This window comes from Opisthocomus hoazin, chromosome 1 (assembly GCF_030867145.1).
Source record: "Opisthocomus hoazin isolate bOpiHoa1 chromosome 1, bOpiHoa1.hap1, whole genome shotgun sequence".
Classification (NCBI taxonomy): Eukaryota; Metazoa; Chordata; class Aves; order Opisthocomiformes; family Opisthocomidae; genus Opisthocomus; species Opisthocomus hoazin.
The window spans coordinates 79,077,736-79,105,631 of NC_134414.1; the positions used below are offsets into that span (position 1 = coordinate 79,077,736).

General features: G+C 40.9%; 1 protein-coding gene across 1 annotated transcript in view; it reads left to right on the plus strand.

Moving 5' to 3' along the window:
- GABRG3 (gamma-aminobutyric acid type A receptor subunit gamma3) overlaps nucleotides 1-27,896 on the plus strand; it is a 364,187-nt gene that overhangs the window by 299,115 nt on the left and 37,176 nt on the right. The window contains exon 7 of the mRNA XM_075427299.1: nucleotides 535-672. Within this exon, the coding sequence (XP_075283414.1) occupies nucleotides 535-672 (138 nt within the window). The remainder of the gene's footprint in view (nucleotides 1-534; nucleotides 673-27,896) is intronic.

Here is a 27,896-nt window from a genome sequence, read left to right on the forward strand (position 1 = left end):
GTAATATGATGGCATAATCACTTCAAAAATACCATACTAACTAAATATTTGGTTTTTACACTGTATTGAGTTCATTTCAGAAGTACAGTAGTACACAACACAGTAGAACCATTGTAACTTTTAAAACAACCTGTCCTTTTCAATTGCTTACATCTTACACTGACACCGCCCCTTTTTTTTTACATTCTATTGGTTTGCACAACTTATTCAGAGCATATGTAAAGCAGTATACTTCTGTGTATGGACCTCAAATTAGTACAATCAACTGCATCTCTGAAGACCTCTACTTCTGATAGAACCAATCAGAGTTTTTCTTCATTGGAAAACAATAATAATTGTGAAAAATCTTAATTTTACCAGTATTATGACTCTATTTTCGTGTGCTGTACAACTCTGTAGCTGAATTACACCACCAAACTCACAGAGAAAGCATCAGATCAGAAATTTCGGTATTCATTCCTAAATAGCTCTAAATCAGTGAACAGATACAATTTGCAGTACCTTATGAATTTTTTTTTTTTTTTAAATTTCTAGATGGCTACCCTAAAGAGGAAATGATTTACAGATGGAGAAAAAATTCAGTGGAGGCTGCTGACCAGAAATCTTGGAGACTCTATCAGTTTGACTTCATGGGTCTGAGAAATACTTCAGAAATTGTGAAAACCTCTGCAGGTGAGAACAATACATGTGGAAGTGCTTGTTTTGGAAAAAAAATATTTTCAAAATATTTGTTCCAAGTTTCCTTTCATTCAAGTGCAATTTGATTTCCATGTATATCAATGTTCATATGAAAACCTCTCAAGCACAGACTTCAAAATTATTGACTATGTCTAGATTTTGATAACTTCCTTTTCTTTTTCTCTAGTATTTTGGCAATTACACAAACTAAGGAATGAATATTAAGTTGACTTAGCTATTTTTTATATACTTGAAGTTACTATATGATTCTCATTCCTCAGCTAAGTTTATTAAGCCATCAAGACATATGTTTTCATCATAAATTAAAGAGGAAGATTTTAAGCATAATGATAGGGTTAATGAAATTAGACACTTTCAATAGCAATTAATCATTGAGCCACAAGTTCGGTGTTTTTAGTAATATTTCAAAGGCATTCCTTATTACTTAGCTGATAAATGCCTTTACTAGTGACCAATTTTAACTAAAATCTAATGATGTCTATTTTATTTCTTCAGAAATCTTACTGTTTCTTATAATAGCAACATAGGGAAAAAATGTGTAAATATAACACATTATTTGAACTGGATAAATTCTCGTAAAATTTAAACAATGTCTAAACTTTATACATGACTCTGCAGTAAGCTTCATGGTTGCCTTTTGGTAAGTCTTCTCCTAGCTGCAGAAGGAACCTGCTAGAAAAAACCTTCTGCTTAACTGGAGGTGAATTTTTGAAAAATCCAATTTCTTTTTTCAATTTTTCAAAATGTAAGCAAACCTGTGTTATTCTTTTGGAAACACTGTGAAAAATAGTAATAATAAAAAATTAATTGTCTGTGAAACTACTGCTGTTGGGTCACGGCCCACCCACTAACATCAGTAATGTATTCTCAGGACTGGATAGCAATTTTCATAGCAATGAAAAGTCATTAAATCTTTGATGAGTATTTTGGATTGGCAGTCTAGAAAAGCAAAATGTTGCAGACGCTGCACATGTAAAAGTTAACTCCTGGTATGGATAGAAATCATGGAATCATAGAATAGTTTGTGTAGGAAGGGACCATTAAAGGACATCTAGTCTAACCCCCTTGCAATGAGCAGGGACATCTTCAACTAGATCAGGCCACTCAGAGCCCCATTCAACTTGACCTGGAATGTTTCCAGGGATGAGGCATCAACTGCTTCTCCAGGCAATCTGTTCCAATGTTTCATCACCCTCTGTGAAAAATTTCTTCCTTATACCTAGCCTAAATCTACCTTCTTTCTGTTTAAAACCATTACTCCTTGACCTATGACAACAGGCCCTGCTAAAAAGTCTGTCTCCATCTTTCTTGTAAGCTGCCTTTAAGTACTGAAAGGCCACAATAAGGTCTCTCTGAAGCCTTCTCTTCTCCAGGCTGAACAGGCCCAACTCTCTCAGCCTTTCCACATAGGAGAGGAGTTCCAGCCCTCCTCTGGACCCGCTCCAACAGCTCCATGACTTTCCTGTGCTGAGGGCTCCAGAGCTGGACACAGGACTCCAGGTGGGGCCTCACCAGAGCAGAGTAGAGGGGCAGAATCCCCTCCCTCGCCCTGCTGGCCACACTGCTTGTGATGCAGCCCAGGATATGGTTGGCCTTCTGGACTTCGAGCACACACTGCCAGGTCATGTCCAGCTTTTCACCCACAAGTACCCCCAAGTCCCTCTCAGCGGGTCTGCTCTCGATCCCTTCATCCCTCCACCTGTATTGATACCAGTGGCTGCCTCAGGCCGTGTGTAGGACCTTGCACTTGGCCTTGCCAAACCTCATGAGGGTCACACAGGCCCACTTCTTAAGCTTGTCCAGGTGCCTCTGGATGGCATCCCGTCCTTCTAGTGTGTCAACTACATCACTCTGCTTGGTGTAATCGGCAAACTTGCTGAGAGTGCACTCAATGTCGCTGTCTATGTCATCGATGAAGATACTGAATAGCACTGGTCCCAGTATGCCTGATGGGCACTACTTGTCACCGATCCCAATCTAGACATTGAGCCATTGACCACTACCCTCTGGATGTAAACATCCAATCAGTTCCTCACCCACCAAACAGCCCACCCATCAAATCCATATCTCTCCAATTTAGAGGAAAGGATGCTGTGGGCAACCATGTCAAAGGCCTAATGGAAGCCCACATAGATGGCATTCATAGCTCTTCCTTTGTCCACTGATGTAGTCAGTCTATGACAGAAGGCTACTAAGTTGGTCATGCAGGACTCACCCTTGGTGAAGCCATGCTGGCTGTCTTGAATCACCTCCCTGTCCTCCACGTGCCTCAGCATAGCCGCTTGGAGGATCTGTTCCATGATCTTCCCAAGCACAGAGATGAGGCTAACAGGTCAGTAGTTTCCAGATTCCTCCTTCATAACCTTTTTAAAAATGAGTGCAATGTTCCAGTCACTGGGGACTTCACCTAACTGCCATGACTTTTGAAATATCATGGAAAGTGGCTTGGGAACTACAGCAGCCAGTTCCCTCAGGACTCTGGGATGCATCTCGTCAGGTCCCATAGACTTATGTATGTTCAGGTTCCTGAGGTGGTCACAAACCTGAGCTTCTCTTACAGGGGGAGGGACTTTAATCCACCAGTCCCTGCCTTCTAGTCCATCCGTTTGGGAGGTTTACGAATAGAGGTTGCCCGTGAAGAATGAGGCAAATAAGTTGTTAAGTACCTCAGCGTTCTCCTTACCCCTTGTTACCAGTTTGCCATTCTTGCTCATCAGGTTGGGTGCGCTTTGTCTGACCTTCCTTTTCCAGCTGACGTACCTGTAGAAACTCTTCTTGTCATTTCTTGTATCCCTTGCCAAGCTCAGCTCCATCTATGCCTTGGCGTTCCTGACCCCATCAGTACAAAACCGGGCAGTGTCCCTGTACTCTTCTCAGGACACTTGTCCCTGCTTACACTGAATCATACAATCATAGAATCAAAGAAAGTTTTGCGTCGGAAGGGACTCCTAGAGGTCATCTAGTCCAACCCCCCTGCAGCAAGCAGCGACACCCCTAACTAGATCAGGTTGCTCAGAGCCCTGTCCAACCTGGTTTCCAGGGATGGGGCCTCCACTACCTCTCTGGGCAACCTGTTCCAGTGTTTCACCACCCTCATTGTAAACAATTTCTTCCTTATATCCAGCCTAAACCTACCCTGTTTTAGTTTTAAACCATTACCCCTCGTCCTGTCACTGCTGTCTCTACTAAAAAGATTGTCCCCATCTTTCCTATAGGCTCCCTTTAAGTACTGAAATGCTGCAATCCGGTGTCCCCGCAGCCTTCTCTTCTCCAGGCTGAACAAGCCCAACTCTCTCAGCCTGTCCTCATAGGAGAGGTGCTCCAGCCCTCGGATCATTTTTGTAGCCCTCCTTTGGACCCGCTCCAACAGGTCCACGTCCTTCTTGTGCTGAGGGCTCCAGAGCTGAACGCAGTACTCCAGGTGAGGTCTCACCAGAGCAGAGTAGAGGGGCAGAATCACCTCTCTCGACCTGCTGGCCACGCTTCTCTTGATGCAGCCCAGGACACGGTTGGCCCTCTGGGCTGCCAGCGCACATTGCCGGCTCATGTCCAGCCTTTCGTCTATCAGTACCCCCAAGTCCCTCTCAGCAGGGCTGCTCTCGATCCTTTCATCCCCCAGCCTGTATTGATAATGGGGATTACCCCGACCCAGGTGTAGGACTTTGCACTTGGCCTTGTTGAACCTCATGAGGTTCACACAGGCCCACCTCTCCAGCTTGTCCAGGTCCCTCTGGATGGAATCTCGTCCTTCTGGTGTCTCAACCGTACCACTCAGCTTGGTGTCATCTGCAAACTTGCTGAGGGTACACTCGATGTCGCTGTCCATGTCATTGATAAATATATTGAACAGCACCGGTCCCAGTACGGATCCCTGAGGGACTCCACTCGTCACTGGTCTCCATCCGGACCTTGAGCCGTTGACCACTACCCTTTGGCTGCGACCATCCAACCAATTCCTTATCCACTGAACAGTCCACCCATCAAATCCATGGCTCTCCAATTTAGGGAGAAGGATGTTGTGGGGGACCGTGTCAAAGGCTTTACAAAAATCCAGATAGATGACATCCATAGGTTTTCCCTTGTCCACTCTTGTTGTTACACCATCATAGAAAGCCACAAGGTTGGTAAGGCAGGACTTGCCCTTAGTGAAGCCATGCTGGCTGTCTTGAATCACCTCCCTGTCCTCCACATGCCTCAGCATAGCTTCTAGGAGGATCTGTTCCATGATCTTCCCAGGCACAGAGGTGAGGCTGACAGGTCGGTAGTTCCCAGGGTCTTCCTTTCTACCCTTTTTGAAACGGGGCACAATGTTTCCCTTTTTCCAGTCACTGGGGACTTTCCCTGACTGCCATGAGTTTTTAAATGTCATGGAGAGTGTCTTGGCAACTACATCAGCCAGTTCCCTCAGGACTCTGGGATGCATCTCATCAGGTCCCACAGACTTCTGTACGTTTAGGTTCCTACTTCTGTACTTCTGTACTGCCTGTCCATTTCCTTCTTCTCATTTAGTTTGATGAGCTGGTGTCCACTCATCCATGCTGTTCTCTTGCATTCCTTGCCTGATTTCTTACACCTGGGCAACAAGAGCTCTTGTGCTCTATGGAAAGCATCCTTAAAGGTCTGCCAGCTCCGTTCTGCTCCCTTGTTCCTGAGGGCAATTTCCCAGAGGGTCCTATTGACTAACTCCTTGAAGAGCTGGAATTTTGCTTTCCTAAAATTCAGTATCCTGACTTTATTCTTCATCTGACCAATATCCCTCAGGACTTTGAACTCCACCAGTGGGTGATCACTGCAGCCCAGGCAGCCTCCAATTCTGACATTACCAGTATCACATCACCTCTGGTAGGACTGTCTATTACCTGGTGTAAGAAATTATCCTCAGTGCAATCCAGGAGTCTCCTGGATTGCCTACAACTCGCCGTGCTATTTTTCCAGCAGATGTCGGGGTGGTTGAAGTCCCCCAGCAGGACAAGAGCCTGCGAGTGTGAAGCCTACTGTAGCTGGAATAAGAAGGCTTCATCAATAGGCTTCCCTTGGTTGGGCGGCCTGTAGTAGACACTAACCACAAAGTTCCCTTTGTTGCCTTGGTCTCTAACACCTTCCCATAAAATCCTTGTAGTCTGTAATTTTCTCAGGAATGCAAATTTTTCAGGTGAGTCAGCCATAAGTTGAACCAGGAGCTGGTGGATAAAAGTCAAGTACCAAGTATCTGTATATGCAGGCATGGAGCTCATTGGAAGGGATGATATGAACAGGAGAGAAAGCCCTGCTTTTTCTGCTTTGTTCACATCCAGAGTGACGCCATCCTGAGTTTTCATCAAGAACTGCTAAATACGCATGCAAGAAGAATTACCAAGTCAGCCATATTAAGATGTTGATAGTGTCTTGATAAAGAGATTTATTAAACTCTTCCTTTGTGCAGGATAAAGCCATTTTTATAGAGGTCTCATTCAAATGAGTAAATGGTTAATGTGGAGCCAGGAAAAATATATTTCCTATGCTCTTTTTAAGTATGTGCCCAGTTCTTACTAGGATGAGTGAGCTGACAGTATGTTTTTCCCGTTCTTGCTACTGGTGGTTCTGCCCATCCATGTTCGTGAGTGCAAAACCCAATAGCAGTGTTGAACTGAACCTGCTGGAGCCATCATGGCATTTCTATTCTCTCAAAGGCATCTCAGTAGCAAAAAGTTGTTGGCAAACTGGAGTTTATTCAAACACCAAAAAAAAAAAACAGAAAACTAACTTGGAAGAAACAATGTAAAATCAATGGGTCAAATTGTCAGCTCTGTTTTTAGGTAGAAAAATCAGTTGTGCATATAGCTCATATATTCTGGCCAGCAGATGGTCAAGAAGGAGCTCATATTCAACAAACATATGAAAGATGTGAAAAATAAAACTCTGAGTTTGCACATGGACGTGAATTTGCATAGAATAGACTCTCTGGCTGTATTTACACTATAATTATAGGTACTTTGAAGGCCGGATTTACTGAACTTCAACAGTATTTGCTGTTAGGAGCAAATCCAGAGCCAGGACTCAGGAAAGCAAACAGGTACACTGGAAAACCTCGAGTATGCCCTATGCTATAGAGCAAAGATTCCCAAAATGGAGTGAGATGGATGGGACATTACCCACCTGGGACTGTGCAATATGTCTCAGAGGCAAAATTTATGATAATTTTGTAACTACCTGCTGTGAACATATATGTGAACAAATTGGATAAAGAGGGAGCTGTGCCTGGTACATGCCTATTTGCTGAAGAAAAGTAGCCCTATCCAAAAAGTCTGAGAATTTGGATACCCCCAAGACTTCTGTTTCCTACCACATGGGCAATCTCTGATGAAGGGAGATGGCAGTTGCTACCTACAGGTATCCCAGCAATTTTGCAACCATGCCGCAGGGACTACAGGTGGCCAAAAAAGAGATTCCATGGAAGATCTGTGGCATACTTACACTAAAACTGCCCGAAGCGGGAGATTGCTCTGGGGTTGCCCCTAGGATGCTGTGAGTATAGGACTCCCCTCAACTTTGGGCTGCTCCCCAGAGCAAGCAGTTCGCACTGACTAGCCTCTGGGATTGTGTGTGGCACCTCTGAGCTGTGCGGGAGCCCATAAAGGATCCACCAGCCGCCATCCCTTTGCAGGTTCAGCACAGAAAGGAGGAGTAGCATTGTTCAGAGTGCTGCACAGGGAATCATTCAGAGTAATGAGATAGAGTTTGGAAAAGGGAAGCAGGCAGGATACCAGAGGCAGCTTCCTGATAAAGAGATGTACTAAACATCATCTCTTCCTCCCAGGGGAAATTATGGAAACTACTATTACACAGGGCATTTAAAAGCAGAGTAGGCAAAGTATGAGAAAATGTACTTCAGGGAGCAGTCCTCCACTATCAGGAAACAGATTCAAAAGCCTAACATCTCTTTTTTCTCCTGACTTACACCTTTCTGCTGTTTTATGACACTATTAATTCCAATTAAATTGTGTGTTCAATATAATATGAGAGCTGCTGCAGTGCTATCCATCTGTGTCCGGTTCACGTGTAACTTGTTTAGCTCCTTTTCAGCAGTGTTCAGGCTATAATCGAGAGAGATCACACTGACCACTCAGGAACATACTCTGTTCTTCCAGCACTTGCGTAAGCCCTTTCTTGGTAATCATTTTCACCACAAAATGACTAGATTCAGCACTCAGCAGAGTTCTGCTACTTGATATTCTTTCAGTTTTTCCAAACCCTTTTCAGACATCTAAATAATCTTTAAGCTAATCTAGGGCAATTTCAGAGGTACACCAGTAGGAAGTCAGCTGTCACAAAGACTGTATTTTCTGAAACCTAAGCAAGATGAGAGATCTTTTCATACAATCATAGAATCAAAGAAAGTTTTGGGTAGGAAGGGACTCCTAGAGGTCATCTAGTCCAACCCCCCTGCAGCAAGCAGCGACACCCCTAACTAGATCAGGTTGCTCAGAGCCCTGTCCAACCTGGTCTTCAATGTTTCCAGGGATGGGGCCTCCACTACCTCTCTGGGTAACCCGTTCCTGTGTTTCACCACCCTCATTGTAAAGAATTTCTTCCTTATATCCAGCCTAAACCTACCCTGTTTTAGTTTAAAACCATTACCCCTCGTCCTGTCACTGCTGTCTCTACTAAAAAGATTGTCCCCATCTTTCCTATAGGCTCCCTTTAAGTACTGAAATGCTGCAATCAGGTGTCCCCGTAGCCTTCTCTTCTCCAGGCTGAACAAGCCCAACTCTCTCAGCCTGTCCTCATAGGAGAGGTGCTCCAGCCCTCGGATCATTTTTGTAGCCCTCCTTTGGACCCGCTCCAACAGGTCCACGTCCTTCTTGTGCTGAGGGCTCCAGAGCTGAACGCAGTACTCCAGGTGAGGTCTCACCAGAGCAGAGTAGAGGGGCAGAATCACCTCTCTCGACCTGCTGGCCACGCTTCTCTTGATGCAGCCCAGGACACGGTTGGCCCTCTGGGCTGCCAGCGCACATTGCCGGCTCATGTCCAGCCTTTCGTCTATCAGTACCCCCAAGTCCCTCTCAGCAGGGCTGCTCTCGATCCTTTCATCCCCCAGCCTGTATTGATAATGGGGATTACCCCGACCCAGGTGTAGGACCTTGCACTTGGCCTTGTTGAACCTCATGAGGTTCACACAGGCCCACCTCTCCAGCTTGTCCAGGTCCCTCTGGATGGCATCCCGTCCTTCTGGTGTCTCAGCCGTACCACTCAGCTTGGTGTCATCTGCAAACTTGCTGAGGGTACACTCGATGTCACTGTCCATGTCATTGATAAATATATTGAAGAGCACCGGTCCCAGTACGGACCCCTGAGGGACTCCACTCGTCACTGGTCTCCATCCGGACCTTGACATCCAAGGCTTCTCCATCTCTTGCCTTGAACCAGCAGTGCCTTAAAGCATTGTCATAGTGCTACACTTTACTCTTGCAAGAAGACTATCCTCTTTTACAATAATCTGGCATCCAGAGAAAGTTTTCATTGCAATCTGGAAGAGGTGTTAATCTTTTCTTGTAGATGGTTTTTGAATTTCTTGCTAGGATACAAACACAACCAGAAAAATACTTACCGCATGTGGTGATTACACAGAATACACAGCAGAAATCACTCTGCTGGTGCTGTGGTCATGAACCTTTAGCTTATACCCTAACTAAGCTCCCACTGTCAAGTGATATCAAACTAATTCACAATTATGGATGAATTCCCCTGTTGCCATCTGGCAAGATACTCTTATGCTATAGCAAGAGCAATTCTCTTGCTACAATGTCAAATAAGGCTGACAAAGGTAATTAAAGTAGAGGGAATACTAAGCCACCTGGCACTGAGCTGTGAAAAAAGAAGGAACTGCATGTAAGGAGGAAATTCTCAAATTTTAAAACTGTAAATCAGCCAATGGAAGGGCAATCAGGAAAACAGGAGAGAGAATGAGGGAAAATATCATCCTTAAAAGCACTCTGTGTGTGTTTGCAGTAAATGTCAAGTTTCTGAGTCCCAGCCTTTTCAGGTACACTGGGGACCGGGGCAGATAAAGAAAAAAAACCAAGAGAACCATGAAGGAATCCACAAGTAAAGTTCACAGAGCGAGCTGTAGTGTTGCTTGCACTTTTATTCTGACATCTCCCCCAGGGAAAGTCTATTCACTCTTTTTAAACCACTCAGTTTTTTAGACTGCTAGATAAACACAAAGACCTTGTAGCTCCTGAATCTAATTTTCATTTACTTGAAAACTTCTTTGCATCATACAAGTCCTATTTGTGTTCTTCCTGAAATGTCTTAAGCCTGAGAGATATTTGCAGTTGAAATGAGTTTTTGCATGAGTTTGAGATAATTTGTCAGAAACAGAAAATGCCTTAAATACCTTATTTAAAAACTTTAATAGCTAATCATTACAAATGAAATATACAGAACCAGACAGAAAGTATTTCATACAGTCCAAATAGCCCCCAAGTATCAATACCCAAATTAAATAGCCATAATTACCGCCATAAAAAGTTACACCTTTGCATAGATACAATGAATGGGTGACGATTACTGGAGTCTGCCTGTCATGCAACTTCTAAATTTTGCTTTATATTTAGAAATTGCTGTTTCGAGTACCTCAGGTTACATGATTCTCTCAGCCCTACACCACAGGGCTGCAAAGCAAGGGCTGTTGTCACTGATTCAGATAAAGCTCTTTGAGACAATGTTAATAATAACACATTTTAAAGTACATGCTCAGTTGCAGGGAACTTGATAAATGACAAGTAAAAAAACTACCCTGGAACAAAATGAAGACGCTTGTCTTTTAAGCAGATGCAAAGACCTACATAAATAGCTATTGTCAGAAGATGGGAGGAATAAACATGGTTTTACAGGGAGGCCAAATTTCACTGCAGGAACCTTCATTGGGTAAATGGATAGATCAGGCAGAGACAGGCATTAGCTGATGTTCCTCAGCTTTGTAAAAGACCAACACACTCCCAGAGATTTATCCAAAGCAAAAGATGCTCATGTGCTTAGCACTTCTACTAGGTAAGCAAAGAACAGCTGGCTTTAGAAAAGCTTTCGAAATCAGCACTTTTAATTTTTGCTGTTAAATGCTCCCAGGTTGCTTATCTGTAGGCACAGAGGGCCCATGATGAATCATAGAATCATAGGTTGGAAAAGAACTCTAAGATCATCAAGTCCCACCATCCACCCAACACCACCATGCCTACTAAACCATATCAAGAAGTGCCACATCTACACATTTTTTGAACACCTCCAGGGACGGGGACTCCACCACCTCCCTGGGCAGCCTGTTCCAATGCCTGACCACTCTTTCAGTAAAGAAATTTTTCCTGATATCCAATCTAAACCTCCCGTGACGCCACTTGAGGCCATTGCCTCTCATCCTATAGCTAGTTACCTGGGAGAAGAGACCAACACCTGCCTCACTACAACCTCCTTTCAGGTAGTTGTAGAGAGCCATGAGGTCCCCCCTCAGCCTCCTCTTCTCCAGACTAAACAGCCCCCCGGCTCCCTCAGTTGCTCCTCGTAAGATTTGCGCTCCCTCACCAGCCTCGTTGTCCTTCTTTGGACTTGCTCCAGTACCTCAATGTCCTTCTTGTAGTGAGGGGCCCAAAACTGAGCACAGTACTCGAGGAGCAACCACCTGGGCACACTGCTGGCTCATGGTCAGCCGGCTGTCAACCAACACCCTAAGGTCCTTTTCTGCCAGGCAGCTTTCCAGCCACTCCTCCCCAAGCCTGTAGCATTGCATGCGGTTTTTGGGACCCAAGTGCAGGACCCAGCACTTGGCCTTGTTGAACCTCATACAGTTGACCTCGGCCCATCGATCCAGCCTGTCTAGATCCCTTTGCAGAGCTTTCCTACCCTCAAGCAGATCGACACTCCCACCCAGCTTGGTGTCATCTGCAAACTTACTGAGGGAGCACTCAATCCCCTCATGCAGATCATTGATCAAGATGTTAAACAAGACCGGGTACCACATGAGTACCCACTCAAGGTAAGCCAAGCAGCCCAGTGGCAGTACGGAGTTCAGCCAGTTCAGCCATCACCCCATAGGTCTGTGTTGATGAGGCAGGACTTCCATCCAGCCCAGACATCGGGTTGTCAAGGCAAGGCCAAGCTCAGCAGCAGGCAGATAAGATCCTCAGCACGGGGAAGGGGTTGCAATGGGGGTGGCAGACAAAGGTGTTCACAGGTTGATCAGGGCAACTGGAGCCTGTTGGTGCACTCAGTGCCCTGACAAAGAGTAGAAGAAGATGCACGAGATGCCATAGTTGCAGAATACAGTTGTGTGTGCATGTTTGTTTTTTTGATCTGATTCAGTCACAACCTGTCCTGTACCAGCTGACTGATCTGAAGACATTTTAAATGAATATTCATGAAGTTCTTTTCATTTTTAATGTCATTGACATTTTTTAATGTCCCACTGAGTCCCGATGGAACACCAGAGAGTGCTTGTGATCTGCGTGTTCTTCCCAGGACAAACGTGAATTTGGGTTTTTTTTCCTCAAACACCAATTTCAGCGGGATCCAGCACACACTACTTCAGCTGGCTGTACTGTAAAGACTGTCTTTAATCAGACGGCATCCTGAAGCAGACGAATGGAGACTCAGATAAATGCACCACATCGCTTCAAAATAGTGCCTATTTTTACCCACCTGGCACTGCAGGAGTTTTGCCTCTTGCAGCCAGGGTGTCACAGAATCTCAATTGCTTTAATGGTTAGGCTTTGGTTTACAGCCCTCTGCATACATCTACTCTGGATTCCCCTGACTCCAGGCAGTGTTCACTCCTCTTCCAAGTATTGTTCCCTCCTCCCTTTAGCCTGTCCTGCCAGATTCTGAATGTGAGTACAGAAGCGAAGAAAGAAAGTTTGCCCTTTTTTTTTTTTTTTAGCCTGGCAAAAGTTAAGTGGCAGCCTGATTCCAGCATCTCAGAACCTGCTTTCCCCTGATGCCAGACAATATCTTCTGTGTGGCTGGCATTTATGTGTGGAAAAAAGTCTCTCTCTAACACTTCCAAAAGAGGTAGACCAGAAAATGGTTTTGGTGGGAGAATTCTCCATTGCTCTGCTCTCTGGCTCTTCAGTTCCCCCACATCTCCCCTGGCCTTAAGACATTTCCAGATACAACCCATTCTCACAGTTATTGAGTCTTCCTTTTGTAGCAGGTAGACATAATTATCCTTTTAGCTGTTCTTGGATTCTTGAAATTTATGGTCTGAATTTTAGACCTTGCAAATATGCAAACTGTGCTTGCATTTGTTTCCAAGGTTCATTGAATCAGGTTTGGGCTTTCAAAAATATCTTTCTGTCATTTAGAAGGAAATCCTAAGAAGATAGGAATCAAGCTAAAATCCTGTGCTGCTAAAATCCCGTGCTGAGTCTTGAAGCTCAATGTAAGTTTATTTTTGTAGATGGTAGACAGAACCACACAGGGACAGTTGATGCCTGAGGTGCCACCCTTTACCAGAATCTGCTGCCCCCATCACAATCCTTACTGCTTTCTCACCTTACCTACACAAACACACATATACAACTCCTTAGAGTTCTTGTGCATTTTCTGCTCTCATGAATCCTCATGCCCAGCAGCTCCAGCCTTGCCAAACTAGCAAGTACCAGGAATGTACCCTTCAAATCCCTACTTGCCTAACTCTCTAGCTCCAATGCTGAAGATACCTCTGCTTGCTGCCTTCACACAGGCAGATGTGCACACCATACTAGCACTTGTAACCTAGTTTTCACTGACGTTTTCTTTCTTATCTGTTGCTTTTTCCACAAATTTGGGCTTCATGAAATCCATCATACCCAGGTGCAAGAAAATAAAATCGTGTTTAGGACTTCAAATAGGTTGAAAACATTACTTTGTACTTGAAAACAGTGCCTAGTACTGACCTACAGAACTGACCTAGGACATATATAATGAATTTCACTTTTTCCCTATTCATTTTTCACAGTTCATTGTGAAATATGACTCCAATAACACTTTCAAATTCATAATGTTTATTCAGTTTAAAATTACTTTGTATGCAAAACAAAATACACATCCTGGATTTGAATGAGCTGTCATTCTTTTGCTCCTTTCAGAGGAACAGAGCAATACTGAAAGTCCTTGCCACTGCAGTAACCTCTGGAATGAGGGAATATTGTAGGACTTCTTTTCTGACAGTAAACACCAATTTATGTGAAAACAGAAAACTAGCCTGATTTTAAGAAGATTTAGCAATAATCTTTTTGTTGCCAGACTTTGTATCTCTGATACAGTATTTACGATAAATCAAATCCCAGTTTAGTAGAGATAATCAACAGTGGCTGTATTGACTTTAAAAATATTCACATGTCAAATGATAATCAATCAGAATGAATATATTGATTAAACCATAGTTTTTCTAAGAGAAATTTCAAATTTTATTTTTAACAGCAGTTCATCTTGTGCAGCTATTGAAAACTTCATATAATAGATTCTGGTAATTTTGTCATTAATCACTCAGGTTAGAAATGTAATGATTAAACAGATGATTACTAATAATAGCTCTAGTCTATTAAAGTATTTTCCTATGTTGGTTACAAGTTTGACTGACACTTATGGGAATGAAAACTTTTGTATTGCCCTGCAAATCCAGCATTTGCCCCTCTTGTTACAAAAATGTCTCACAAAGCTCACAGTAAGACAGCTTCTGAAGACAGTGATTTATAACTTGATCAACAGCTTACTGTGGTTAATGGAGCTTTTCCCTGATGCTGGCCTGGGATCAGATCCTGAAATGCAGCAGCCTGAAACTGGCTATTTATGTGAGTAACCCTGCAGTCACTAGAAACTAGAGGAAGCTCAGCTTACGGATATATCAGTGGGCTAAGTATAACATAATCTAAACCCATCTTTCTTCTTCTGTTCATGAATAGCACAAAAGATGATTAGAACAAGAGAAAGGGAGAGGATGTTATTCCTTTCCATATTTTGTAAGTTTGGCAGAACTGCATATGTAATTGGTTTCATTCTTATGTTTTGCCTTGCAGAGACAAATGCTTAGTGTCCTTTCTATAGGTTCTTACTGCTACAAATGATGAGAGCGATTAGAAACAAAGTAACTTTACTTTGTGGTAAATACAAATGTAAAAAAAAAAAATAGACAGTGGAAGACTCAAAGGCAGGTCTTCACCTGCTTTTTATTTTTCTTAAGGGAATATTTCACTAGGAAGCGATTTTTCCCTAAAAAAAAATATTCAGTTGTCCTCATTAAAGGACTTCACATTGTTTGTCATTTTTAAAGATTTTTCATATTGTGTGGAAAAAAATACAGTCTTTTTCCAGTAGGGTTTTCTTCAGCTAAGTTTTTTATCTGACTGTTCCATATTTTGCAAGTTTTCTATATGTTGCTCCTTTTTATACATGGTGTCCTGATCTCCTGCTCCCTTCTAGTGGAGCTACATCACTTTCCATTCCAGGATAATTCAATGGGACAGGAGGACGACAGGATTGACTGTCCTCCAGTAGCCATAACCCAAATCCTGGGGCAATTGACCTGAGCTCTCCTCTGAGCTTGAAAGAGTGCTTGAATATTTAATAGCAGTACCGAGAACTAGGTGAAACCATCTCAGAATTTTGCATAAATGCTACTCAAATCACTCACTTGAGAGGTAGGGGACTTTGGTCTCACATGTCTTGGTGCTTCAACCAATGGGCCATGAGCTAAAAAGCAGAAGGGTGCTGTTTCTTCCATGTTTTGCTAGGAAAAAGATTTTGGTTCCTTACTTCAAAAGAACAGAGTTGTGAATTCTTCATAGTGACAGAGGCCTTCCTAGCAGCCACTTCTCCTCATCTGCGCTTTTTCCTGCCCAGCTTAGATGACGCTGTGGTAAACTGCTGGCTTTCGTGGATTAATTCTGAGACGCCCAGCTCTCCTGCTTGCTGCAGAGAGACATAGAAATATTAGGTCTGTGGGGACGATTGTGTGGCCAGGGATCGCCAAGTGAGAAGTTGCACTGTCGTGTGCATGATACCCAGGCTCTTAGAGGTACAACCCTTGGTCTACTCGACTGCATTCCTAAAGGCAGTAAATAGCATGCTGTCTGTGGTGGCAAAAGCAGTAGGCAGAGAGGGGAGTATTTCCACAGAAGAGACACGGTGACTGCAGTCAGAATGTCTTTACAAATGTCTAATACGCAAGATACAAAGCAGATTGGATTGATGAATTGTATTGACTTCTAAAAAGGTACACAATGTAGAAAGAGTATTTTGACTCAAATTGTGAAATGCATTTTGAGATTTTCTTACCTACAGTGCGGATTGATGATACAATTTCTGGTATTAATATCACCGTAATGGCAGTAGAAAGACATATTGTATAAGACCTGTGGTCCTCTTCACATTTATTCAACTAAGAACAACTTTCGAGACTCTTGCTATTCCAGCACCTCTGGCTTTTGTTCCTGCTCCTGTGTCATTACACCACTGTATTGGTGATTTATGGTTGACTCAGTTAAAGTTTTATATTAACGCAAAATGTGAAGGTTTGGCCTTTGCCCAGGGTTGCTACAATGTTGTCTAAAAAGTCTTTCACAAACAGCAATTGTACTTATCTTAAAACTCACAGTATTGCACAGGATATTTTATATTTTATTCACTGCTGAATCTACAATCTTAATGAGAATTTTAAGATACAGACAACTATTCACATGTTGCAGAAAGGTGCTAAATGTCTTTTTAGATTTTAATTTGCCATACTTTAGAAAAGGTGCAGCACAGATTAGTTACGTGCTAGCAGACCTCTCTAAATTTGGCCTTTACTCTCTCACACTGGGGTCATGTTTCCAGATTTCTTCCATGCAGTCATAGAGACTCTTTACATCCAGGACCCTTTTCTGCAGCTAATATTCAGAACATTCAGGTCTTTTTCATAATAATAACAATTCCATTTCAGTCAACACCTTCTGCTTCCTAGTTACACTGGCAAAAACCAAAATCTCTTCTATGATTAGTTGCCTGATGCTGGATTTATCCACCACCTACTGAAGCCAATATGTGTTTATAACAGTAGACTATATCCTTATGTAGTATAATTCTGCATGATAGTGGGGCATTTTCTTGTCAGCCTCTCTTTCGAAAACTTTCTCTGTTTCTCAGAATTTACAATCTTGTATTTACCTTCAGTGGAGAGGAAAATTAAAATTGATATTCTGACATGACTCATGAAGACTGGCATTTGGAAGACTACATTTAGCTGTGTTGAAGATCTAGGTTGCTCCCCAATGCAAGGGTTTCATAATGCTGTCTACATCATCTTTCTTTAACAGCAGCAATCCACAGCTACTCCTTTTTTAGTTGTTTTAAGTGTCTGCAACTGCAGTAAGTTCCCTTTAGCTTGTACAAATCTTTCAAGTCTGTTTTGGACCTGGGGACACCCCCCTTCCAGCAACCCTTCTCCACCCCAGAACAAAACAATTTGTGGTGTTGTACCAAAGGAGAACAGCTTATAATCAGAGAAGTATAAAATACAGATTTTCATCTGAGAAGTACAGAACCACCACCCACATTCTAACTCAAGTCAGCATCAAAGCCAATTGCAGACTAACTACAAGTAGGACCAGTCAGAGTGAAAAAAAACCTCTGAAGAGTTTTCTGCTCTTCATGTCCACAGCTTCAGGCACGTCTTTTGCATACTATAAACAGTGTGCCAAATTACTCCTTCAGTACTATTGGTTCAAAACAGTAATTTTCTTAGAATAATGAAGTAGGAGAATCATAGAAGAACTATAAAGCAGCTTGAAGAGAAAAAAGAATATGCATCTTATACACTGTTCACTAGATGCAGATTGCTATGAGGCACATAAAGATGCTAAAAGTGTGCTGAACTTGCGATACACCTTCCTACTGTAGTTGGATACTTGTCAAAATAATGCAAATCTTTAGGCAAAGTTGAAGCCAAACTTGCAGATCATAGTTTTAATCTGTCTTGGTCCACTTTATTCTGAATTTTTCTCCATCTAGTCAATTTTTTTAATAAGGATATCTCCCAGAAAAAAAAATAGTGTGGAACATACATCTATTATTATAAAACATCGATTAAAATGTCTGTTGTAGTAGTGCAAATTTACACACTCCCATTCCAAACTCTAGTTCATCCTTCTTCGTCTGTTCTTCCAGTGAGAGCAACCATGTGTGTTTGTTTTTCTAAATGCTGCCTTTGAAAGGAGGAAAACTTTGGAAATGTTGCTTGTGTTAACACGACAGATAAATGACAGAAGCACATGCAAATGTGAAGAAAACCTTGTTGCAGCTTATTCTTATTTAGATGAATAGAGAGTTTAATTTCCAGGGACACATCCTGAGCAGCATGTCTAAAAAACTTGGGTCCTTGAACAGGATCCTGCAAGGATCCTTTCAGCAAACTCTGAACTTCAGGCACTATGGGCTCACAGACCTGGGAGTAGTTTATGTTTTTTAACTCAAGTTGCCTCCAGGCTGTGTCTGCTTTTGGGACAGGCATCATCAGAAACGTTCAAGGAGCAATCCTTGGCTGTCTTTTCTGCTTGAAGTCACCAGAAACGTTAAAGCAGGAAAGCTATGTGGTGTGGTGGGACCACCCTCTGTGCAATGCAGTGCATACTTGAAGAGTACTCTTGATCCCTCCGTCACCTTCAGGGAACACTAGCAAGGGTGCAGAGCTGCCCTTTAGTTTCGTCTTGCAGCAAATGAAGTAGCTGGAAGTTGGTTTGGTCTTGACATTCTACATTGTGACTTATAAATGTAGAAACTTTGGTTTTAGCCATGTCATCTGAGACAAAAGAAACCCCTTTAACTCATCTGTAGTCTCATAACTCATTTCAGGTCCATTGCATACGGTGCTTAATCCCATCCTCTAGCATCATGTTTAAAAATCAGATCCACGGTAACGTGCAGAGAACAGGATTACAGGATACTGATAAATACCCTATCATCTAGGAATGGAGGATTTCTTAGAACATAATACAACATTTTCCCAGTGTCACTACCTTAAAATAAAACTTCACCTTATACGGATTGAATTTCTTTGTACAAAACCTCATAATTTTATGGCAAAAAAACTTCTTAAGACAGGGGAGTTCCAGAGAAGTTCAGAAATTATAGCAAACAATGTATTTTTCATTGCTCCATTCAGTAACTTCTGATTGTCTTTGATATTGAACAGCCAATGTACTACCCCTTTTTTGCCCTCTAGTCAAAATAATTTTTAAAATATCAACACTGCTGGCAGTTATTCTTGTCCTGAGGAAAGAACAATTTACTCTTGTAGTTGTGTTTGAGATGGAACTAACAATAGCATCCTGAAACACTTTCAATCCTATTAATACCGTAGTAAGCACTACATTATACGGTAACTTGTGAACATTTTTTTGCAGTTCCCAAATTCATACATAAATGCCTACTTTCCTCCGCTGCTTCCCAAAGTGGAGAAATTGAGAAGAAAAAATATCAGATCTCAAGTGTTGCATCTTCTGGAAGCAATAATTTCTTGAAGAATATTGTGAACATAACTTTGCATACTTAAACACAATCAGAGTTTTTACTGCTTATTAAAAAAAACAACGAAACTGCAGTCCATCATTTTCTCGAGGTAATCTGTCTTTGACTGTAAGATTTTTGCACAACTCTATAATTAGTATTTGTGAATGTTTTTTTAGTACTGATACCAGCTCTGAAAAAAGACAGAAAATTAATTTATTGTCTGCTTATTGTAAACTTCAAGCTGATCCCATAAAGTAGATGTGAGATGCTGTTGTCATTTTCAGCTTTTCTTCAAAAAGCTACTCTGAAAGGCAGTGACAGTGAAGTAACTTTAGCATTATGTATTTCAGAAATGCCTTCATCTTGTATTATCTCGTCTGAATTTCTGTAAGTAAAGACCATAAGTCATTCCAGAGTAGAATTAAGAAAATGAAAAGAATAATGTTGAAGAATTTTTCATTGCATTAATATTTTTGATTCATATAGTTCATAAATCTTTGAGTACATTAACACCTGGTTTTGTCATTTTTGTTACTTCTGTTTTGCTTTGTTCTTAAAGTCATTTGTTATTCTTGCATTTAAGAAAGCTGCCATCCAGTTAAAGAACAGGCAATGAAGTTTTGATTGTTATATCATAAAGAGCTTTTTAATAATTATATTGTTAAATTATTTATTGAAGCTATTCATCAAATACCAAACAAACAACAATTCCATTTGGCAATACTCAAGGTCAGTGAGAATGATATTTTAATCAAAAAGGAGATTAAGTCTTCTTTAGACCATCGAATTTTCTTATTCTTAATTTTAATTGTGGTGTGGCGTTCAACAAAAGTACAGTTTATGGCTCCTTGTATTGGATGAAAACCACCACAGACACACTGCAGATAGTAGCTATCACTTATAATCTCACTATGCTGATTTAGATGTGGTCAAAAATGTTGCGTTATCTCTGCTTTGACCTGTTTTATGCCAATTCCACTCCATCACGTCAAAGTCAGCTTGCCTTACCACACCTAGACTTCAGGCCACTTTGCTTGTTTCTCTTTTTTCCTTCCCACTTCTTTGTCCCAAAGACCGTTTTCTCTCAGTACTACTGTCCTTCCTTTAATGTAGGTTTGGGGCTTTGCTATTACTGTCGTTTGAACACATGCTGGAATAAGAGAGCTGGAGCAATGCAAGACCAGAGTTTTGAGGAAGGTCTCAAAGAAAGCTCATTAATGAACTGTTAATGAAAGATTCCTAGCATTAATCTTTGAAATAAGGAGTCATATGAGGATGAGAAAATAGTTCTGGAATGCAAAAGAAATACTTCAACAAAGTATCTAGGATTGCCTCTTGTGAAAACCTAACTCCACTATTCTAAGGAGGAAGATGGATTCACAGATCATTAGCAGATCTTTGTGAGAGCAGGAACAATTGCAGAGATTGAGTAAGTTCCCAGGAATCAGGTCCTTGTAAAGATCAACTCATTTCAGTATTTCAGGAACAACAGGATAAACAGACTGCCCTCTCCTTTATGTCCGTCATCCACATGATGATGCCAACCAAGAACCTAAGGAACAACAATTGCCACCTTTTGAATCACAGAGGTGGCTGTTGTCTTTCCAGATACACTCTGCTTGCACTCTGCAGTCAGCAGAGAGATGGTAGTCAAGCATTGCCAGCTTCAAACTCAGCAATGCAGATCTCTTTCCATACCTGGTAATATATTCCCCTTGGCCATCTGCTGCATCAAATAAGGGTTAAGGTCAACAAGGATCTTCATGAATGTTGCCTTCTGCTGCCTGAATTTCCTCCTGCTCTGATGGCTGTTCTTCCCCCGTGTTGCAGGATAGCAGTTCACTTCATTTCCCTCTAGGCTGACTCTCATCTCTGCTGGATTCACTGCCCTGAGCAATATCCGTGGTGTGTCACACCATCATATGCGTGTTCTCTTGTGCCATATATGGGCCATACAGAAACTTGAAACATTTTCGTCACCACTTCATCTCCAAGCATGAATAATGTTGCTGTGTTACATGACATGTACATGCAGTGCAGGAAATACAGGGTGATGTTCCTGCAGCCGCAGGTTCAGCCAGTAGCGTCGTGGCATAAAGTAGTCCACGCAACTGTTTCTGTTTCGAAGTCACAACCTCAGGACTGCTTTTCTCCTTCCATCTCGGGTTGATGCCACAGTGCAGAAAGCTGTTATTGTAATGATTTAGCAAACAACAGCACACGGAATGTCCTAGGCATATTTTTGATTTGTAGTGAATTTTTAACTCAAGAAAAACAGCTCGGTGGCTTTTGCACTAAAGGCAATGAAAAATTACAGAATTGTGTTAACTCTGAAAGGATTTATGGGCATGAACAAAGAAATTCAATAAGCCTGGTTCCATCTACTTTTGAGAGTATTTCGGTTGTAGAAGCAAAAGACAGACAAAAGCAGAACAAAGAAAATTTTGCACAAGATCTTGAAATGTTCATCAAAGTCAGAAACAAAGGTGAAATGAGTTGCCCATAAAAGCAAGTATTCAACAAAGCCAGAGATTAAGTCTAGCTTTAGTGATCCATATTTGTGTACCAGGTTTCTTCTGAAAGCAATCAGAAGACCTCCTAGTGAAAAGTTATGATTCAGTTTGGTGTTATGCATCATGAAAGTCTTTCCCTCTTCCACTGCAGAAATTCTCTTTTTCTTATTTACCTTTGCTGTTCCTGGTCCTCTTCTGCTGGGTAACTGTGATCACGAGGTTACTGCTATTCTGAATCAGAGTGGATTTGAACTACTCACAGTTTCACATCAGAAAAAAAAAAAGCAATATTTCAACAGATTCACCTTCCTCAGGGTACTGTTTTTCCCCTTTCCTGCTCCATTCCCCATCACTTCATATTATGAGACATCCAATTATCAACACTGGATATTTAAATCACTTTCTATAAAAAAGAGAAAAGCAAACTTATTTTTAAAGGGTTACTTTGGAAAGTGAACTTTTAAAGATTTTCTTCCCTACTCTATTTTTTTTTTAAATTTTTGTCCTCTGACACCCGCAGCAGTTTATGCTGTAGAATCAATTTGGCAAACTGCTTAAGAGGTAGATTGTCCTGTATGTTCACATTACTTCTAGGGACCTTTGTGGAATGTGACCTATGGATAGATACATGTTATAGGAACACCACTAAAATCAGGAAAACAAAAAGAAAGAGAGGAGTTTGGGAACATGTTCTCTCTTCTTTTGAATCTAGTGTGGTAACTTACATCAGTTTAAGTGGAATGTAAAGGTAACAGCCAATCAGTATGTAATATTTAAAATAATTTTACAAAATTTTACATGATTTTGCAAAAAGACAGGAGAACATTCTAAGTATATATGATTTAAATATACTGATTTCCTACTATAGACGTATTTATGCCATTTTTTAACTTCAAAAACTGAGCATGAAATGATCTACATAAGGACACTGAAGGAAGAAACAGGGAGAGGAAAGATTTACTTGTTCAGATGCAATGTATAAACTTTGAGATTTGCATCTAGTTCCAGTTAAATATGTTTAAAGAAAAGAAAAAATAAACAACACAGGAAAACCGCTTTATGACAGTGTCTGTGGAATTAAACACGTACTGTTTTTATTGATGATAAACACAGTTTCCTCCCTCTGCAATTCTGTGTCAATGCAGCCTCAAGCATTAGTGTTATACAATCTCTGCTGATTTCCAGCTTTGATTTTCCACTTCAGACTTTTTACTAAGTTAACAACCTTAGCATTAATAATGAAAAGTGGCAGTTTTATTAATCAAACATGTTCACCCACCCAAGCATCATTAAAACTTGATATAATCTTATAGTGCAAATGCTTAAGCACCTGGAAGTATCTTCATGAAATATTGACTTAACTGTAAGTGAAGTGTCAAGAAGATATCTAGCCCTCTGCTCCCTTTTTCTTTAAATATATAATTCAATGATGTAAATCATAAACAGGCTTGCCCTGGAATTTATAAGACTATAGTCCAGTGTCCTGCCTGAACCATTTAAGTAGTTATATTCTAAGCAGTTTTGGTCAGTTAAATATTTTGTTTAATGCTTTATTTTATCCTTCCAAAAAGATTTCACTCAATAAGTAAACCAAGAAAGAGTTGAAATAATACCAAAATGTGGAAATAGTTTTATATTGAAATAAATTATTCCAAGGAAGAGGACCAGTTAAGTTTAAAATGTCCTCACTCCACCTGCCTGAGGTCACCCTGTGAGCTGAGGCATGCAGGGAAGAGCTTCTACCTTAGAGTTAGTAAAATCAGCATGACAGCTTTCCAGGGAAAATATCTGGCCTCATTCTGTGTTTGAAGAGTTTGTGGGCCCAGATCGGGCTCCCTCTGGTCAGGCGATCAAACTGAAGGAGAAATGTAAAAATTCCCTGTAGGTCCAGAAGGAAAGAAATTCTCTCTTCCAGGTCATATTTTTCTCCATACCTGAACAACCTAAAAGCATGCCTCATTTGGTATTTTGCCTCATTAATGTTCACAGCTCATTAATAAATTCATTAAAAGCTTAAATTAATCTTAAAAGCTTCCAAGAGAAGACAGAGCTGGGAAGTGATGAGAAACAGGAAGCTCGGATCAGGGGGCTGGGACTGCTCGGACAAGGGCACTAATACCGCAGGAGAGGCAAAGCGGGAAAGACAAGACTAGGAGCCTTTGAGAGGAGGAAAATGAAAAACAGAGAAGGAGCTTGGGGAAGACTGAACAAGTTAACTCCTGTCATAGGAAATGGAGCCATGCAGAGTAGGAAAGACTGGGGCATGGGTCAGAAGGGAGGTGGCAGGGATGAGGGGGCTGGGACTGGGACAAGAAGCTGGTGAACTCTTGCTGGAGCTGTTTGCATAAAACAGCTAGCATGTAGGAGCTGTGAATGGAAAAGGCTTTGGACAGAGACAGAATAAAGTGAGCTTGGTGGAAAGACTACATTGCTCTTCAGAACCAAGACCCTCAGATCTCACCAATTCTCCATTGTCAACAAAGTGCTTATGAACCCACGGCAAAATATCTGTGTTTTGTCCTTTTCTGGAACTGGGTGCTAAATGATTATAGACATTATCAATCACTGAGCTCAGGTATCCATAGGGCTGCAGGATGGCCCACAAATACGGTAAGGAAAAAAATGTTCAGGAGAACCTTTTCTTCAATCAGGAAGTGGATAGATTCAATACAGGCCATTGAATCTGGAAAACTTTGGATGAAAATAAAGATCTGAGGCTGCTTATTTTATCACAAACAAACAAACAACCTCCTAAATTCAAGAACCACAAAGCTTTGACCATTTTGGCTTTTCTCATTCACTGCTATCTGTAAGGAACTGCCAAAAAAGTAATATTCCCTGTTGTCAGGGCTGCAGGCTTTGTGAGAGTTGGTAGACTCCTGTAGGGAAAATCAAGGCAATCTGCATTAACAACGCTCTGCTCTGTACTGAAAGACCCTTGCAGAACACAGAGAACAAAAAGGAAGGTTTCAGCTCTTAACATTGAAGTCTGCTGGTTTTGGCATGAACCTGTTTAAAGAATTATCCTATATGAACCACTACGAGAGAAAACCTGCAGACCCTCATTTAGCAGGACAGGCTAACGTAAGAGAATGGCACTTTTCTTCAAGAAAACTCTTACAAGGGAAATGATGTACAGCTGACAACTGAAAAGACAACATGCCAGATTTAGAACTTTAGATTTAGTTTTAGATTTAGATTTTGAGTTGTTTTTGCTTATATCCATCCAAGTCTTTCTTTACATTAGAAACATCATTGGTGGATAAGCAGCTTTAGATTCTGGACTACCTGTCTAGCAAGGAATAATCCTGACGTCTTGGCCTCCACCTCATCATTTTTCTTTTTAAATCTGAATTGCTATGGGGTTGTATAGAGATCCATTCAAGGATGGAGTACATGTAAGAATATCAGTCATTGCTGAAGTTCATTACCGCAAGGTTGAAAAGGTGGGATGGCAAGGAGCAATCTATATAAGAAGTTTAACCAAATCATAATCTTACAGTCTTGAGTTGCTAACTTCATATATTGCTGCAGTCTTAAGAGTTATCTTTTATGTTTATGTATTTTCACGTCTATGGAACTGTATCAGAAATGTTTTTAGAGTACTGTCTACTACATTAAAGCATCCAGGCCCTGATTAAAACTACTTAAAAATTAATAATTCATGGATAGTATCATAAAAGATATCATGAGAATAGGAACATATTTCTGAGTGCTCATGGGAACTAATTACATTTGCTATTTCTGATGGAGACATGTATGTTATCTTGCAAGAGTATGGGTCACTCTGGCTGGTATTTAGAAGACAACATTATTCATTGGTCCCATTGGGTTCATCAAAAAGTCGTGTTTAAGGATTATTTTAATGAACAAATTGCATTTTCTGACATTAAAATTCAATGTATAGAAAACTTTTGAAGTGATAATTTCCAAAGCAATTCATAGACTAAGACGAAGTATGCTAGAGGAAAAGAAAAAGCATGGGATAGGTTGAGATGGAGCAAAATTGCATATATCTCTTTGCTTGCAGTAGGAAAAGAATCATAATGCAGAAATAATGAAACAGAAGTGAAGGCTGCCTGAGGATAGGTAGCTCCGGATGAAATAAACCAGGTAGAAGAGGCTGATCCAAGGAGAAAAGTAAGGAAGAAGTGGCTGGACTTTTCATAACGGATTTAATTTGAAGACATTCTCAGAATAAGAAGGGGTTAGGTTTGGGGTTTTTTTCAGTATTGTGGGTATTTAAATGTGCAGTTTCCAAAATAGCCAAAGTAATTATTTTTTGTCAATAACTAATTAAATTACTTGCCAAAAATAATAGTTTAAATCAAGCAATAAACCAAAGGTTATGAACTATACTAAGAAATCTTCAACTACTGGAACAGCTTGCTTTTTTTTTTTTAGGGTAATCTTTCTGAAAGTTCTGAAAGTAAAATGCTCCAAAGCTTCAGCATTGTTTGCCAAAATTGAGTTCTGAATACATTTTCACAGATGACCCATGCATCCCTAAAAACTCTGGGAAATGTTGACCAAATGCAGCTACACATAAAAAAAAAAATAAAATCTCAAGGCAGTGCTCATAGGTGATCTGTCATTTTCTGTTTCGTGTGTGTCAGTATTGTTGTCCTTGTGCTAAAAATACACTTAAATATTGATGGAAAAGCAACCTACTTTCATCACAAGTGATTCTTCAGGCTCTTCCAAGCACTTCAGTTTTAACAGTCTCTCCTATCCATTTTCTGACAGTTGAAGGAGGTTACACCTGCCATTAGCATCTCATTAACATTTTGTTTATGTACAAAGACCCATAGTTTATCATAACTGATTGGCTGTGCCATAGAAACTTAATTCCAGTGGCTAAACCTTGTGGGGGCTTAGCACAATAGCCTTTTACCTAAGCAAGGCACAAGTGCATTTATTCCCATTATTCCTATTGCAAACCTCCTGCACAACCTCGTACAAATTGGAGATAATGCCCAGCAGAGGTCTAGATGTAGAATAAAATTACTGGCAGTCAAGGCTCAAATTATACAGTCAAAGAAAGAACACGTTGAGATAAATCTAATCTTAATATCCAAATACTCAAGCTGTTTGCCTAAAGTATTAAGTCTCACGTGGAGCATCTTCTCATAGTGAGGCTTATCAACAAATGCAGCAGTAATTGATCAGTGGTAACTCAGTTCTAGAAGGCACTTCTCACTCTATAAGGTATAATCTGCACACAGGAATAGGCTCTCTTTGTAAAGAGCAGTAGCAGAAAAAGAAAAAAACTAAAAGCGACAAAAAGTGATACGCATAATGTATCCCCATTTTTTTTCAAATGCGTTTTTTATTGAAACAGATGTACACAGGAAAATTTACATGTACACAGCAAACTTTACTCAATGTTGACAGAAACTCCTTGAGCACCTATTTACACAGAGCCAGCCTCTACCCTGGGCTAATTTAATGCCCCTCTTAAATGTTGAACATGTTGCAAATCACTGAACTGTCAAAAGCTACTGTTCAGTAAGCAGGTGCTATCAGCACAGATTCAGCCATAGCACTTGGTTACTGCACCCTTCACAAAGTGAAACTGAAGACTAGACTTCTTCCTCGAGCCAACTCTTCACCTCAGACCTATGCTTACTAAGCATAGTGAATATTAATCGCTTTGCTGAGACCTGTAACCAACCTGTCTAAATAAGATACTTCATTCTCCAGTCTGTCTGGTGGATACTAAAATCAGTAATGTTATTGGGGAGAAATATGAAATAGTTGTTTATACTTATTTCTCAAAGTTGGCTGTTGCTCAGGTAGCTCTTAGGCAAAGTAGGTCTCAAATGTGATGGGTGCTCTGTATGTGGTCAGGTTGCAAAAGTGTGTATGCTATCTAAATGGGACCTTCACTATTTGTGAATTTCCCAAGTTTCCTTCTCACAGGGCTGAATCATATCTTGCCAGATGGTTATATCTAACCTTCTACCATTTTGTGCATGCGGTATTTTCTCCATGTTGCATTCAGATTCATCTGTGGAAGCAAAACACAGGGCAGAGAGACTGTTGGCTGCAGAAAAAAAAACCGAACCAAAACACAGGCTTAAATTAAGCCTGCCAGTGAAATTTTTTGGCTCCTTCTTGGGTACCTCATTGAACACTTAATTTTTATGGTCTGAAGCCTTTCTGAAATTGAAACATTCCTACACTTTC